We start from the raw sequence: 18,033 nt of genomic DNA, 5'->3' as shown, positions 1-18,033 counted from the left end.
TGTTGGCTAATCGTGACGATGAGGATGAGAGAAAATGCCCAGGCCCGAATTCGAACTCGGAACCACAGGTGTCGTAGTGCACTGTGCTAACCACTCCGCCACCGAGTTTGTACTAGACTTATTGTAGATATTTCGACATCAATAGAGGGATGCAGGAAGCAGCCATACTTGTTGCAAGTGTTCGAGCGTTGTAGAATCTGGCTAGCGCCAACACCTTGTAACAGCAGTGGCGGTTCCTCCATGGAACAGAGGGAACAGGCTGTTCCCTCCTACTTATCGCGCTTTTGAGCTATTTAAATTATTTATATTAACATAATAAGAACACTTCTTTCTCCCGAAATCAATGTTTCCAAAAGTAACGCTAAAGAAAATCTTTCACCGTTGCTGAACGTTTGTTTACGTCACCTACCCCCAACGCATCATGGTTCTCACCCTCTACTGTCTGACGCCGAGTATTTCCGACCACGCGCGAAGGTAAACGATCCCCACGGCACCACGGAAGCTGAACACACTAGCTGTTCCCTCAGAGCATGGCCGTAGGCAGGAAAAAATTTCGGGGGGGTTCATTCATAATTGTTCCCATGGGCGTCGCCAGAAATTTGAATAATAGAAATAATAACAATAATTGTACAATAATAATTAAAATTTCATAATAATAAAACAATTTAATTCCATAATAATAATAATAATTATTATTATTATTATATTATTGTTATATCCTTGAGGGGGCTTACTCAATCCAGCAGATGAGTGAATATCCAGCACAAGTTTCTTTTTGTTGTTTTTTTACGTTTCATACAGTATGTACTGAAATGCACAATTATTATACTTCATCATTAAACTTTAGATACCTTTAAGAGAAAGGCTTTAAAAGTTAGATGGAAATTTTAGTCATAAAGCTTTTGTTGTTTGACTTTAAAATTAAATTTTTGGAATTTTGAAAAGTGTGGAACCAGTTATTCTTTTTAAAAACTTAGCCTGGTGCATGGATTGTAACCTCAATCGCGAACGTAATGCGCTAGAAAACTGGAGATCCTAGGTTTGAACTCCTATCAAGGGGGATTTTTGACTTTATCGGACAGGGAATTTAAAAGCTGGAAAGGGAACTTTGGGACAATCATAAGGGAATCTTCAGTCTATATTCCTTGTGACGCAGGAGCAACACTGGAAAGATGACAACAGAAGTGATAATGGAGGGGTCGCGGGTGGGCTACGATTCTGAGAATAAATCCTGTTTCACTCAAGTTTCAGAATTCCAAATGTATGAAAATTCTAGCTCGATCGTTTCAACATTGTCTCCATCTATTTTTGTGATGCTTCGAAAAAAAATTGAAAATTTGTTACAGATTTTGGTTTCAGAAAACGAATGTTGGGAGTGTTGTATGATCGACCGGCTGAGGACGAAAGCCTTTAGTTCATTGAACTTTGCAGATAATACAACAAACCAACACACATCCTAACTGAATCTAAAACTAAAACTAAATCATACACAAGGCATTTTCAAACGAGTTACTACAGCTCTGTAAAATGATTAACTGGATATTCTTCCAGTGGCAAATAATATTGTTTAATCCTCAGAAGGGAGTCTGGAACAGGTCGGGTTTTGTCACATTAACAACTTCTACTAATCTAGCGAACGTCATGAAAAAAAAACTCAGCTATCTGTGTGCCATTATTGCATTGAGGACGTTTGAATTACAAGAATACTCAACTCTATGAAAAAACGTCAACTTAATTTACGAATAAAGAGATGAAACAGACATTTTTTTCTCAGATAACTCATAAATTTATATTATCAATTTTTTTTTACGGATCAACAATTTTATTTTTAATGTTTTCTTTATATTATATCACATTTGCTTTAAAATTATTATTATTGTCATATAATTTTAACGTGCCTCATGTTTGTCACTTCTGGCAATTTGTAATACAGTATATGTATCGTATATTTATTTGGTTCATTTCAATAAGGGTTGAATTTTACTTGATCTACTGTATTATATTAAGACACCCATGCGGGGGGGGAGAGGGGGGCAAGTGCAAGTGACCTGTTCTCCTGCCTGATTTATCACCGCACGCCACTGTGTAACAGATTCGCTGTCAACAACGTTACACTCCCTCCCCCCAGTTGCCAGAAAAATCCATCTACAAGTCCAGGTCTTGATCAAGATGACAAGCTGGGAGGTTGTAAAGTGCTTCAAGGCGGGAAAACAACTTTCGATCGCTCCATCAGTGGCAATAGGTCACTGGAGTGGCAGGGGGAATGCAAGAGACGAGGAAACCGAGAAGAAAGACGCAACTAAGACATTTGCATAAGTGTGCGTGTGGCCGTATATAAAAGGCTAGTAAGGGGAGCGTTTGGAAAGTCCTCGATTTGACCTCTCAGTGCTACACACGGTGGTGTTTACCCGTGAAGTATGTGCTGTTTTCGTGCTGAGGACCAGCTCTTCGTGCACTTATTGTTTCCCTTGTCTGTGAGTTGAAGATTGTAAGGTGAGTGCGCTTTGAATTCATGCATATGCGTTTGGCGTGTCGGTGAATCTAGGGAGTGGCGTGCTCATGGAAAGCTGATTGATAGATTTAATTTAGTTTTTGTCGCTTTTTTGTCAATCACAAACACACATGGACAGGACACAGGACGAGCCCCACAAAGGATACTGGGGCCTCCCTGACAGCGTGGTAGTAACGTCGCCGCCTTGTAATATAGGGAGCCCGGGTTCGATACCCCGTATTTAGCGGGGGTCATGACCCCTCCTACTCCGAAAGACTTATCAAGTACTACAATTAAATAATGAAAAATATATTTGTTTAGCTTTTGTTGCATAATTTCCTCGGAACTTATTGGAAGACAAGGATTGTATTGCGATCATACGGCTTTGAAGAATAAGAAGGACGTATTTTGGGGGTCCGGACCCCACCTCCCCACCCTAAAGACTTATTAAGTACGAAATTTAAATAATGTAAATAAACTCGTTCAGCATTTGTTGTATAATTTCGTCTGAACTTATTGGAAGACAAGGATTATATTGGGATCATACGGCTTTGAATGACATTACAAAGAAGATTTATGTACACTATTACTCAAAATAATATACATAAAATATTAATCAGAAACTTTACTTTTCTCCAACTACATGTAACATAATTTTTCTTAAAATTATTCATCTATTTGACATTAATTTCAATACCAGGGCACTTGTTTTTATGTAAATTATTCCGATCTTAACTACAGGTAAGCTACGCAATGAATATGCGCTGTTATAACTATTTTAATGCCGGCTTTTCATCTATTCGTGTAATAATAATATAATATTAACTTATGTATTGTAATTAGTATGAATTTGATTTGATTTTTTAAAATTTAAACATTATTATTATTATTCTTTAGACACTTGGTTCGGAACCCCCCTCCCCCCCGAAACATATTTCTAGATACGTGCCTGCTCGTGGAGACACATAGAGGGTCGGATCCCAGTTTTAACTGTAGATCTAGCCTCAATTAACCTATATGCGCATAAAGTGGACTTAAATTGATATTTTAAATTTGCTTTATTTTACTTCGCTTTTTGTGCCACTTTTGGCTAATTTGCGAAGATGGGGAGGCGTGATAATATGATGAAATTGATGAATGGACACTAACAAACATCCATGCCCAGGCCAGGATTCGAACCCGAGACCCCTGGCGTCGTAGCCTGATGTGCTAACCAGACCGCCACGGGGGCCGGCTGAAGTGGACTTAAAAACAACAATTCAATCAATCAATTCAATCATTAGTCTGCAAAATGTAATCCAGGATGAACTACGTGGAAGAAAAGTTGACATTCACATTGGATGTCTATAGAGCGTCATCCCTTACACACCTCTTGAACGAGAACTTCTAAAATAATAGCAATAATAACTCAAGTGCAGGAAATGATGGCTATTGAACACTGAAAGAGGGAGCAACACTATTGTGGGAGGAAAAACTTCCTCGTTTGACCCCTTCGGAAAAAAATACCATGCTTGACCTGCCCTTGAAAAATTTCAGCAGATGTTCATGCTCACGTGATAGACCTTATTAAGGCAATAATCTTCTTACGAGCAATATATAATTTTCTGATGTTTAGAAGGATCGGCATTAGTTCATGTAGTAATTATCATCACCAAGTAGAGTTACCAGATCGCTACACGGGAAAAGTAGGACATTATGTCCCAAAATATAGGACTTTTAGTCAAACTGTAGGATACAAGACATTCACAATAAATATTAAACATTTCCAGAACATGTTAGAAAGTAATATAAAATTGACACTTTTCAGCTTCTAAAAGAAAATTATATTTCTTAATGAATTCTTAAATGCAAAATTTCCAAACTGGTAATCAATACTACACGATACACTTTACTACTTGTTATAACTGATAATTCTCAGAGGAATTACAGGTTTAGTCAAAATAAATTTGTGAGAGACTGAACAATCAAACTCTTTTAAATTATACTGAACCCCAATAACAAACTGTTTAGACTATTTGAAAAAAAAATCTGATGACTCCGTTGTGCTGATGGTAATGAAAGTAGCCTAGTTTATCATTAGGACCTGGAATGGTAAAGAAATATTCAGCAATTACGGTAATTTTAAATAGGTTTCAGAAGGTTCATCTAGCGTAGTTTCTAGTTCAATAACTTTGTTCTCTATACCCCTTGCTTTACAATCAAAATATTGAATAAGCATGGGAAACACCTTGTTTGTTGATGTATAAACACAGAAACAAGAAATTCCACTGAGGCACTGAACAGTGACATCATCAGAATGTGGCCCCGAAACTTAAATCATTAGCCCTATCTAGTTGGCTGCACTTTTTGACTCGATTTGACTTTCTTTGCACCGAAGCGTCTAGTTCGTTGATTTGAAGTCAAGTAGTGTATTTGGTGTCTGCACTACCTTTCGAACCGGTGTATGTTTGGTGTATGGTCACGTGGTGCGTGCCAACTAATCAAATGACCGTTTAAAGCAGCAGACAGGCATTTGTTGAATCTTCTGAACTTGAACACCTCTTTCAGTCTACTTGGTTGAACGTCATTTGCTTGCATCACTCTGACACTGGATACACATGCACTGCACCGAGTGTCACAAAGTGCAGTCAACTAGACGGGGCTATTAATATCTTCCATTATTGTTCTATCAGAACAATGTAGCTCTGGACAACAGTCATGGAAGGTTCTCGTGACCCACGAATACAATTCTTTAAAGGTTCACAAATATAATCAAAAAGAAAGAACATCATCACGATAGCCAGGTTTCTGGTTTCTTTGTTTTCCCACTTTCCAGCGTAAGTTTAAATCGTTAAATTTACAGCCACAATGGAAAGATAACATATTGATGGAAGAAAATATGTTTTACGTATATAAAGAAAAATATACAAATGTTGGATAGAATTACTACTGTCCGCAGGATTTTTTTCGGGGACTTTGGAATTGTAAAAGTAGATATCACATAGGTAGGGGCGGAATACACTATAAAATATTTCTTAATTTTAATTTTGAACCTTGTTTTAAAAGTTGATCAAAGACAAAAATGGTAGTCAGGGGTTATTTTAAGGCGAAATTGCAGTCCTTTAATGTTTTCATTTGAAAATTTTGATTTTTCTCGAAATTTCGGGAGGGGCTGCAGCCTCATCAGCTGCCCCCTGCATACGCCAGTGGTTAGAATAGCTCCCAAGTGTCATTCATGGATCAGCCACAAGCATTTATTTTGAATCAATTGTTCCATGACAGTTTTCGAACATAAATAAAAATACTTGTATAAAAGTTTTATCAAAGGCTGGACTCACAACCCTCCTGTGGCTACGCCCTCGTAATAGATAACATGACTGGAGAGAAAAAAGGGACAAACCCCTTGCCGCCCCGTATCTACCACATCTACGTTCCTTACGTTTTATGGCAAGTTATCACATTTTCAAGATTTACAGGTTGGTTTCGGCGTGTGAGCATATAACTGGTTCCTTCTTCCATCGATCTTGATAAACTTTTATCCAGCGTCGAAACGTTTCGGTATTCTATAATTGCATTTTTTGTATTCTTCAAGAAATATACGCGGTATTATATTCGAACTTGTTATCTGGGACATTTCTCCGTTACACATTAACTTGTGTGCTCTTGATTTCTGCCGTGCACTTCCGATATAACAGGCATAAAATGTGAACTCAAATGTCCGGAAGCAAGATGGCCGCTGACCCGTAAGTTACGGCAAGATTCTATCAGATGGCGCAGCGGTAGAAGTCCTGAATATGCTGTACGCACGTTACACCGCATTTTGCAAGCGAGGAAAACTCTTTCTCGCTGATAAAATCCAGTTCTTCTTCTTTTGTTTTCTTGTACTGGATGCTCATTTGCATAAAAGAAATATAAACTAGATCTGCCGATTGCAAAATTGGTAACCGCAAGAATAAACCTGCATAATTGAATTACCTACCACCCAAGAAGTAAATCAAACATTCCGGAAAGAACGCTTAAAAGCAGATGTTGAATGGGATCCAAGGCGGATGCATACAGGTGGGTCACTGTGAGGTACCGAGTCAGTGGAGGCTGACGAGAAATGACGTCACGTGGAAGTTCGAATTTCATGAAGATGCTGTTATAAATAGGAGCATAACAATGAGTGAGTCGGCCGCTATCGTTTTACGCTCTACAACTATTATTTTAACCTTTCTTGCTACAAGAGCACAATAAATTGAATAAATTAAAGCCGAAATATTAGCCCCATCTAGTTGGCTGCACTTTTCGACTCGATTTGACTCGCTTTGCACCGAAACGTCTAGTTCGTTGATTTCGAGTCAAGTAGTGTATTTGGTGTCTGCGCTACCTTTCGGACCGGTGTATGTTTGGTGTATGGTCATGTGGTGCGTGCTAACTAATCAAATGACCGTTTAAAGCAGCAGACAGGCATTTGTTGAATGTTGAATCTTCTGAACTTGAACACCGCTTCCCGTCTAGTTGGTTGAATGTGATTTCCTTGCACCACTCTGACACTGGATACACCTGAACTCATGGACGTCCGCAGGATTTTTTCCAGGGAGAAGCAAGGAAGGTGTTTTTTTCCAGGGGGGCAAACAAGGCACATTTTCCTCAATAATAGTGTTGTTCCCTCAAAAAACATTGCTTAAATTTGAATTTATCATATTCATGCAATAATTAACACATATTATTGTGGCTGTAATGAAATTATATGTGAAAAATATATAATTTTTGGTTGACTTTCATTTTCCATTTTTCTCCTTGCCCCCCCCCCCCCCAGCCCTTCCGGACGCCCATTCTGCACTGTAACGAGTGTCACAAAGTGCAGCAAACCAGACGGGGCAATTAACGACTATCCCCAAAAAATCGACAAGCTTGTTTTTCGAAATGACGCTGGACCATAATAAATAAATACAATATAAAGATTATTATATTATAATGAAAGCTAGTTTCAATTCGGATAACTTAGAAGAAACTACATCCTCCTGGGGCAAGTAGTTCACACTATGAACAAGTGCAGAAATTTAATATGGCGTTTTTTTAAATTCTTTATTATTATTATTATTATTATTATTATTATTATTATTATTATTATTATTATTATTACAAAATGTCGGCAAAGCAGCAACTGTACTTTTTGGGAATTTTCAGGCGATGAACATGAAACCTATCTAAACAAATCCCAATCGGTACCGCTTTCTAATCTAAAAATCTAAATTTAACTGAACTGTGGCATAAAACGGATTTTTAAAACTCTTCCTGCTTTGGGTTTCCGTGCACATAGAATGAAAACGGTCAAGGATAAAATAAAAATGAACATAGCCTTACTGAAACAGGATTTATTAGTTTTCAAATGGCACTTGGAAAATTTAAATTCAACCAATAGTTCCGGAGTCACTCAACGATCTAGAAATCAAGGTAGTGTTTCATAGAAGCCATTTAGATGACGTCGCGGGCGAACTGGAGGTCTGGGAGAGTTTCTCCCGGCAGATTTTCAAAACTCAAATAGATATATGTAAGCTGGATGTAAAATTTGATGTTAAAATGAGATGAATATCTATTTATTAGCGTATGTTGTTTTGATTTTATTATACGTCGATGTATGAAATCGTACCATTTATCTCGCTGTCAATGTGTAGTCCACGTGATTGAGTTGATAACCATTCTAGAGTTGAGCACTAAAATCAGTGTTCCGTTCCAAGTGGACCAAACTTACATATGAATTCAGTGGCTCCAACTTATAAGGCCTTGTGAAGCTCGAGCCCACCAATAATTTGCTTGTAATTATATTTTATTTTAGAAATATAGTTCCCGCGCTTAATAAACAAACAATTATTATACACGTAACATGTTATCAAAATATTTTATAATAGTTTGTTACATCTTCAATATGATACTTTTCATTGTCCTATTATTATTTACACTGTTCGAGTACGTTGTCTTCTCCCGCCAGATGGTTCTACTGGGCATGCATAGTCTATAGTTTATAAGGCCTTAGAAATGTGTTCGCACAAGTCAATAGAGAATATGCTCAGTGTCCCATCCTGTAATAAGTAATCCTTGTCAGAATGGCCTGAAAGTGTTTTTCAATGTAAAAGGCATTTTAGGCAAATCCTCAGCCTACTTATCACATACACATATATTATTTCATAAAATTATGAAACAAATCTTCGAGTTCACCCAATATTTTTCAAACGTTGGCTCGACTGTATGAATTTCTGTCCCAAGATTCAACCAAACATCCTCCCACTTAATAATTTTCATTTTGAATATTGGTTCAAAATCATATTTTTCAGGACCTCCACACTGCAATGAGGATTAATGAAATTGGATACCTGACGTATGGGACTTTGCTATTTTCCTGGATCGTGTCTGCTTTGAGCGTGGACAGACATCCAAGACCTTTCCAGAAAACTACTGATCGCACATTTGGAAGGAACAGAACGTTGAATCAAATGCTGCAGAACAACAGCTTCGTATTTCAAAATGTGGAACAGCCAGGCTCGGTGCTGGAACAAGGGAGAATCGGGGAAAAGGTGAGTGTGCATAGAGTTCTCTCGTCGATTTTCGATATGGGATTTTCACGATCACTTTTAATGTGTTATTATTAGCCGACCTCCGTGGCAGAGTGGTTATCACAGCCTGCGACGACGTCAGGGGTTCCCGATTCGAATCTCGGCCTCGGCATGTGTGGTCTTTGTGAGTATCCCTATCAGTTTCGTCAAATCATCACTCAATCTCATCTACACGATTAGCCGAAAGTGCAGAAAAGCGAAGTAAAATGAACCAATCAATTGTGTTATTCCTCACCAGGTCCGTACCCAGAATATTTTGTCGTGGGAGGGGGGGGGGGCGGATCCGCAAATGTGAAGAAAATAGAAGATCCGAAATGCTGTTGGAGTATTAGAGATGACCACCAACACCATGGTAGTCTAGACGTATAATTGTAGAGTTGCAACATAAATATTGCAGCTTGCACACTTCTGGAGATTGCCTATCTTCACAAACAACATATTAATTTACGCAAGGACAAAAGGGAAACTCTTGCAAACTCTTAAAAAATCGTCAAAGTCTTTTTTGTAGATTTTTATAGGTTCGCATTAAAATATTTTATAGTTCGAGGGGGAATGGCTCCTTGCCCCTTGTGTACAGGCCTGTTCCTCCCGCATTTCTGGACATTTCTACCAAGTTTCATATCTTTTTCCATTTTGTTTTTAAAAAATGATTGTTTTATCTGCCACCAATATGGCGGGCAAAGGTGGAGTGAAATTTTCGGTCACCGAGGTGGCAAAGTATGTGCTCTTGTGGTCAATTTTGTTTACTTAAGAGTTTTTAAGTTCACAATACGACATCAGGCAAAATTAATTTCTTGTGTCCTATACACATTTGCTCGTGACTTTACTATTATTTTTCATTTTACAGGAAAGAACGGCTCGCAGTGGAGTTTTCCCCGTAATTCTTTCATCCGTTCCGGTGTATCTATCAGATCCGTTTTCACCCGTACAGACATCATTTCCAGCTACCGAAGGAAATTCGCCATCAGGCCAATCTTCTTGGTCTTATCAACAACCAGCAAACGTATCTGTTGAAGGGCCCAAGCAATTCTTATCCAACCACCAGACAACATCCGGTAAGAACCGTCCACCACAGAACACCCAGACAAACTCCTTACAAGCTGAAATTCCTCCACAGTTGCCAATCCCTCCTCCGAAAACTTACATTCCGCCCGGTCCAGGTTACGAATTTCAATCCCTTGAGGAAGCAACGTTCCAAGGTTCGTCGAGAAAGGGAAAGCACTATCATCCATCGCCCAGACCGCCAGCACCACCTACCGGCGCGAGACCGCAACCTCCAGCACCTCCTGATCTTCGTCCACCAACAGGATCATCCAATCAGTGGATACGGGAGCCGTTGCCACCAGCGCCTCCCGTAGCAGGGACTGAAACGCCGAATTCTATCTACGGAAGTAGACCTCTTCCACCAGCTCCTCCACCAATAACTGGATCATCTGTCCAGGTGTCAGGTAATAGTATTTAATGTAAGAAAGGACTGAGCACTCTTCTCTTAATAATACTAATCAATGTACTGATGAGATAAAATCGTAGTATGAAGAAAGATTCTTTGAATTGTGTATTTCCACTTAGATATACTGAGACAAAGGAAGCTGTAAAAATAAATTTACACAAAGTTTGGTTTTACTAATTCCAAGACTTGGTAAAACAAAACGCTCATTTATTATAATGCGGTATTTGCGTTATTCTGCATCATCCCTGGTATCTTATTACACCACTGGCTATCGTCAAATATACACTCACTCAGGGGTTGCGTTACATCAATTATGGTGGTCACTAACTGTAGATATGTCATTATAGCAGCACTGCGATAGGCAGCTAACACAAAGTCATAATTTGAGTCTCATAATCTATATCATTATAAAGATCAAACTACAGAGTGTTGGAAGAGTGATGAGCATATTATCATGAGAAAGAATGAAGGGGAAGAGTAGAATTGGAAAGATGATTTTAAGTCACTGAAATATCTACTTCAGAAACTCTTGAACGGACCTTTAATGTGAAAGTTTTTGTCATCTTCAAAAGCAAATTACGAACTCTCGTGCCGCTGATCCCAGTGGTTCAGTGACTCAGGAAGTGCATGAACTCCCAAAGTGAACATGTTCAACACATATTATAAACGAGAGTTGGAATAGAATAAACACTAACGCATATTTATGTAAATTCTTTTGGTTCTGTCACTTTTCCGACATCCTGCAGTGTTAACTCTATTCTAGTATATGATGAACAATTAAATTACCTTTCCTGTCTCGGTTTTTAGGAATATACTGCATCAGAACTGGTTCGTTTGAGCTGTTTCGAGCGGATATTCAGCTACCAAAGTCATCTGCAAGCGAACCTACATTCGAGGGAGTAACTACACACGATGCCTGGCTGTCAGGATCTTGCAAAATCTCACGTGTGAACAGGAATGGGTTGCCCGCATATCAACTAGAGCTCTTCAACATGGCTCAGTGTGGAGTAACGGAATGCAACAACCAAGAAGAGGTTAGTACTGTATGTGTTTGTTTAACTCTAGAGGTTCAAAATCAACATGGTTAGGATGAATAGAGGTGCGCCCGGCAGTAGACTCAACGGAGAAGGTACCTACTGAAATAAGGTAAATCTGCTTGCTTATACTTCCCTTCTTGTTCATTTCAGAAATGGCTGTGTTTGACCATGAGAGTTCCTTTGCTGCCGCATCTGAAGCTGTTAGAAGACGACCTTGTAACGATTAAGTGCAAGCCACAAGAAAGGAAGGCAGAGCACGTCAAAACATTAAGTTTTTCACCTGTTGTGTAAGTACGCGTAGATTGATTGACCTTTCACTGAAATATAGGTTGCACGAGCGCCGAAACCAAGGGATTTCCCTTCCCCCCAGAAAGTAGACCAACAAATTGAATGCAAGGACTCTGTTTCTTCTTTCTCCTAGTGATAACTTTAACAACTATTTTATAAAAAATCAAGGTTTCTTCGAACTAATCGCTCACTAGATTTATTACAAAAATAACTATGTACTTCGTATTGATAAGGATAATTAAGGAGCATGTTGCACAGTATTAATGCATATGCCTTCGAATTTTGATTCACGAATGCTTTAACAAGATAAGAGTGTCCCTGCGGCGGTGTAGTCACAGGGCTCAAAGGCGGAAGAAGTGAGAGGATAAAACAAATGACTGTGCACTTTAGTTCGCGAGTTTGCCGGGCAGATTTTTATCTTGGTTAAGCTGTATTGTCTTATAAAATCCAGTTGTTTTGTTTGTTTTAAATCCACTTTAAGCATGGGTAGGAAGGAAGATCGTAATATCTACACACACATAAGGTTATTATGATACATGTACATATTTATAATGTTATTAAATATAAAAGTAAATTTAATATTTGAAAATGCATTATTATTAAATATAAAGAAATTAATTTGTTACTTTTATGTGCGTATATCAGATATTTATAAAGTAACAAAGTAATTCCCTTACTAACTGGTTCAAGATGTCAATAAATTACAAAATAGTTCAAATAGTTTTATTATCTAAAGTTTTTGTTTAGGTTTTGCTTTCTATTAATATAAATAATTTAATTTCCTAAATATATTTGTCTTGCATTCTTGTCTTGATTTTAATGTGCGTATAAATGTTATTGGTGTAGATCTGTCAATGGTATCTTGAGACTTGAGATATATATATAGCATACAACACTCACAAACACATCACTTTGTGTTTTCGATATTATCCTTAGTAAAGTGCAAGTAATAGCACAGATAAGTGTATTCGGCAGACACTGATCTCAGGCAGCAAACCTCTTGCAGTTGTCTGTGGTAATGGATTATTTGAAGTCGAAATTAATTGCTTATCTTGTGTTGTTTAAACAAAAAAATTCCCCCCCCCGGATTTTTTTTGGTGGGGGTATTTGAGGCCAAGATTGTTGGTGGGGGTAAAAAACCCCTGTTCGCCCCAGAATTTCGCACCCTGATGGGGCTGGACATACAGTTTAAAATGGGATCCGAACCACTATGTGCCTCGAGGTATCGAATCTTGATTACAAGGCAACGACGTTACCGCTACGCCATATAAGAGGCCCAAAATTCAGTTTTTTTGAATTCTTGTTATGTGTAACTATCTTTCACTTTGAACTTGCAGTTCGTACAAACAAAATAATAATAATAGCCGTTTCAAGCGACTTAGGTTTACATTATCTTGCGAGTTCATTATCATATTATACACGTATGATGATTTCAAAGACAATATTTGGGGCCTCTCTGGTGGCGTAATGATGACGTCGTGGCCTTCTAATCAAGGTTCGATACCCGGTGGAGGCACATAGTGGTTTGTATCCAGGAGCGTATATTCCAGGCAAGCCAGGCTATCTGCGAAGCCTAGAGCCTAGGAAGTAAAATGCTGAAGTAAAATCCATTAGAAACAGTGAATTAACCTGATTTCAAAAATAAGATAATGGCGATTCTGAAGTTGGCAATCTGAATTCGTAGGAGTTGGCAACCTGAACTCTTAAAAGTTGGCAACCTGAATTTTTATAAGTTTGCAACTTGACTACCGTTGGGATGGCAATGTGGCTTCCTTGAAGACGTCAAGAATGAGCCCATTCTTCTTCCTTCCTCCATAGCCTAGGACCAGGTGTCATAGTGAGCTGGCCCAGGTCTTAGACTGAGCATACGCCACTGTTCGTGTCCCAGTTTGAACTGTAGGTCAAGCCTGTCTGTGCATAAAGTGGGCTTAAAACAAAAACACACACTCTAAATCAAATCAGGCGAAGATAAATATCAATTAAATCTATGTTAAACTTTAAGTGCACTAATTTACTCACGAGAGCGTGTTGTTTCAGTTACAACAGAGAGCGCCAACGTCCTAGGGTGGCCGTCGGGGGAAGCCAAGGGTTCGAAAGCGACATTGGGTTGTACTGGAAGCAGCCCGGAACCAGCGACTACACCAATAGGATATTCTCCGGTGATGCCGTGCACATTGGGGAGCAGTTGGAGCTCAGGAGCACAGTCCGCAATGGGTACGGTAAGTCTTTATACGCTGTTGGTACACTAACGTTGTTTCTTCATCCATTTTCCCGCATTTTAAGGCGAGATCATAGATCGTGGCAACTTTTTGAGTATTTAGTGACAGAGAGGTGGAGCCACCTATCAGCCAAACACTCCTACCATTCTCTGTCCTATTTATTGTTCGAGTGACAACTGTGCAGCAATATAGTGCACGTCATAAAGCCATGACACTCAACGTAGTTGCTGTATTGAAGTTGTGGGACCTTATACAGAGTGTTTCAAAAGTCGCGCAACCCAAACTTTGAAAATTTATATCATGAAAACCGTAAGAGATATTTACACAGAATTTTTTGCATTATAAAGCCTCAACCATTGAGATATTTTTCAATGCTTAACATTATCAATTTATTCCATACAGAAAATTAAATAAATTAATAACGGGCGGAAGACAGCGTTAATTATTTTTTTCTTCAGAAATGCACTTTTGAGTGAGAAAACTATGTAAGAAATTACCAGAGAGTCAAAATTAGACGTGTAATGAGTGATGCCATGCCAATCTGTCATTTGCAACCAAAAATGATCATGTACAGCATTTGGTGGATTTATGACTGGCGATTTTATGGATTGAGTGAAAAAGTGCCATTTTCGGCATATCTCCATAGCTGGCAACACTAGCAGGTCGAAATTTTGTCACCAGACGCACGTCCCCCGACTGTTTATATTCATGTAAAGCAAGGCAGCATCTTTTGCATAGTTAGTCGTCTCGCTTCTGGCGCGAGGAGTTTGGGTTCGATCCTTGATAGGTGCTCCAAACTTACTGCGTTACATGAAGAGGAGCCGTCTCCGCTCTAAAAGGACAAGGTGTTTTAAAGAAACTGACCTGCTGTGATTGCGGTTTGAAACAATTGTACATTATCTGCAAGTGCTAAACGCGGCCATTTTCTTTTGCATGGAGGATGGCGCTACTCCAGACTCACGGACGTTGGAGTGCACAGAAGAAGAACAGGTTACCATGGCAACCGACCTCAGGATTCAGTGATCCTCGTCGACTCGGAGGGCTGCAGAAATCCAGAGATGAAGGTGAGAAGAGAGTTTTGTTCTTTATTCCCTTGCTCGAAGCACCACTATGGGCATTGCATAGGTGGGTGGGGGGGGTCAAATCGGACAGTAACATACCCTGGAAACTGGCATTCTTCATTTAATACATAAAAAATGCAAAGTAAATAATTTCAGTTACTTACTATTCCAGCAGAGGGCTCCCGCATAACAAAATCGCTAGAGCTGTTGCCTTTGATGCGATCGGTCCTGGGTTCGAGCCCCAAAATATTGGTGTTTACCCAGCATTGTGAGGACAATTGGGGAGCTACTTGAAAAGATGATGAAGTGGGTTCCGGTCTCGAAGTCCAGAAAATTGCGCCGATGGGACTCGATGAGCCTGCCCAACGAAAAGCTGGTGGAGAGGCCTTGACCCTTTTAGATCTGTTGTGCCAAGCAGTTTAGGCTCGTAATTAGCATTTTTAATATTCTTTTTAAAAGTTGTGCGAATACCAATATGGTAACCGAGGCTCATTTTAAACGGGATCTGCATCTACCACTTTGACCCCCCCTTCTTTACTGTCCAAATTTGATAATTTTTATTTTCTCGAAAATTCGGGAGAGGTTGGAGCCCCATCAGCTCTCCCCTGCGCATGCCAGTGTGTGTATGCATTTCAATTCATTAAATGTATGAAATGTAAAAAATACAGAAAAACTCTTGTACTGGGCAATAATAATTATTATAAAACATAGAAATAATAACAAATTTGGAATATTTTGTTAATTTATAATAGTCATTATTAGGGTCAGGATTTTTATGACCTAAAAATCACCAGAATATGCAAAATAAAATATGCTCTTATGACCTAAAATTTTACAAAATATGCACCATAGTTTTAAAAATATGTCCTTATAACTGGACTGTTTCAAACATCAATATATAAATGCAGACATATTTTCACATACGTACTATTTTTAGTTCACTTTACGGGCCCTGAGTTGCAATACACAATGAATACTTTCTCTAAATGTTCAAATAAAAATGGAAAATATTTTGCTACAGTCCAAAGGAAAAAAACCTCTCAAGTAAATATGGAAGTAAGATCGAATCTACTTCGAAAATGACTGTACGTATATTTCTTGAAAATGCAAAAATACGCTGAATATGACCGAAAATCCATCAAAATATGCTCTATCACGTAGAAATGGCCACATATGCCAAAATATGCCCTTAAAAAGCACCTTAATTTAATTCGTTTCTTCGTAATATAAATTTCTACATGTTTAGGGAACACATCACCCCTGCCCAAAAAATATGCTAAGCCATGAAAATCCTAGCCCTAGTCATTATTATTGTATAATAATCATCATTGGCACAACAATAATTATTCTAGTTTTACCAACGCTCTGACAACTTCTATAAAGTTTCTGCCGACGCCCATGCAAAAAGTGCAAAGAGATAAGGAAAGTGAAAAGAGTCTTAGCCCTGACTATCAAACCAGATCCCACCACGGCGGCGCCACTGTATTGTATACACAAACCCTTGACCACGCAACAACTATAAAGTAACAAACAATAACGTTGTGCATATGTTGTTGACGGTTGTGTCCGCGTAAAATATACACAAAGCCATTAAGGGTTCAAAAAGTCGGGAAACCGTATTTGACAAATGACGCGGAACGCGCTTCCTGCATAGTTATGTCCTGTTATGCTAACGGTTGCCTTGCACACGGCATAAACAAATATAATTACAAAGCGAGCAAATGTGCATGACGAGTCAACACTCTTGAAGGATAATATTATATCATACTGCAAGACGCATGCTAACGCCGATTTCGTTATGGTCGCAGGACGAAGATTACGGCTACTGATTCTGTGTTGTCCGAAACACGCAAGCAACTACCGAACTAACTCTCTTGCAGCAACATAAGCCTTCCATCTGTCCCTCTCCTGGACAATCCAATCTTTTCCATCCTTACCGATTTCCTTTAGGTCCATCTCAACGTTATCCAAGGGACCTAACTTTGTAGGAACAGAATCTGGTTTGGGGATTAAAGTTTTCTATCCCAGGGCAATTTGGTAAATAAGTGTTAACTTCTCGAAATAATAAAAAATACTCATTACTTTGCTTTTCAGTTCCGAGGACATTAACACAAGTAACGTAAACTTGTAAATTTTAATGAACCAGCACATTTTGGCAACATACGCAGCCAATCAAACCATAGAACGACCTCTTACAATAAAGTTTCCGTTAGTAGTTTTGGAATCATATACATAATATATATATTACTTAGCGCCTAGCAAAATCTGTGGACGAATATTGGTCCTCAATGCGGTAAATCATACTATTTCATACAAGAAAGAATTCCAAAAGAATACTGGTTGAAGAAGTATATCCACTCTCCCGGTGTTCCCTAATGACTACCTCGCGCTTCAGGTTAAATCATACAATCACTCCAGCTCACCTTTACGAATCAAATATTTAAGTTCAAACTTCATGCAAAAACTACAAAGGACAATTTTCTCAGGATTATGCGGATCCATGCTTTTGAATATATCATCATGCCTACTATTCTTGAAAGTTTAAAAGACTCGATAATATTTTTAAATTTTTGTTTAAGTCCATTTTATGCTCATGAACAGTTTAAATATGAGTCCGAACCATATGCCTCAAAAGCGGATCGAATCCGAGATCTATTTAGGAAATACGTTTTTGTCTTCTTTACATATCCACTTTACTTATATCTGATCTTTCAGTTTAGTGTGACAGAGGAATTATGATAACCGCACACAATAATAACCAGCTTATTCCAGTCCTGGATCCTATTTTTTGCAAAACAATACCTTAATATGAAGAACATGGAAATCGACTTGTTTCCTGATTACAGTACTATATATTGTTTACATAAAACTGCAATTGTAAGTTAGAATTTATTGTCGGTGAGGTGAGATGC

The 18,033-nt window shown here is 38.6% G+C and overlaps 1 protein-coding gene across 1 annotated transcript in view; it reads left to right on the top strand.

Moving 5' to 3' along the window:
- Positions 1 to 8,946: 8,946 nt before the first annotated feature.
- The window catches only part of LOC145999738 (uncharacterized), a 37,309-nt gene continuing 28,222 nt past the window's right edge, over positions 8,947 to 18,033 (top strand). Inside the window, exons 1-6 of the mRNA XM_083137019.1 lie at positions 8,947 to 9,027; positions 9,914 to 10,514; positions 11,324 to 11,550; positions 11,704 to 11,840; positions 13,879 to 14,060; positions 15,000 to 15,124. Coding sequence (XP_082993145.1) covers positions 8,947 to 9,027; positions 9,914 to 10,514; positions 11,324 to 11,550; positions 11,704 to 11,840; positions 13,879 to 14,060; positions 15,000 to 15,124 — 1,353 coding nt within the window. The remainder of the gene's footprint in view (positions 9,028 to 9,913; positions 10,515 to 11,323; positions 11,551 to 11,703; positions 11,841 to 13,878; positions 14,061 to 14,999; positions 15,125 to 18,033) is intronic.

The sequence above is a fragment of the Lepisma saccharinum genome, chromosome 15 (assembly GCF_977018435.1).
Source record: "Lepisma saccharinum chromosome 15, izLepSacc3.1, whole genome shotgun sequence".
In the NCBI taxonomy this organism is placed as follows: Eukaryota; Metazoa; Arthropoda; class Insecta; order Zygentoma; family Lepismatidae; genus Lepisma; species Lepisma saccharinum.
This window is presented reverse-complemented; position numbering and strand designations above follow the sequence as displayed.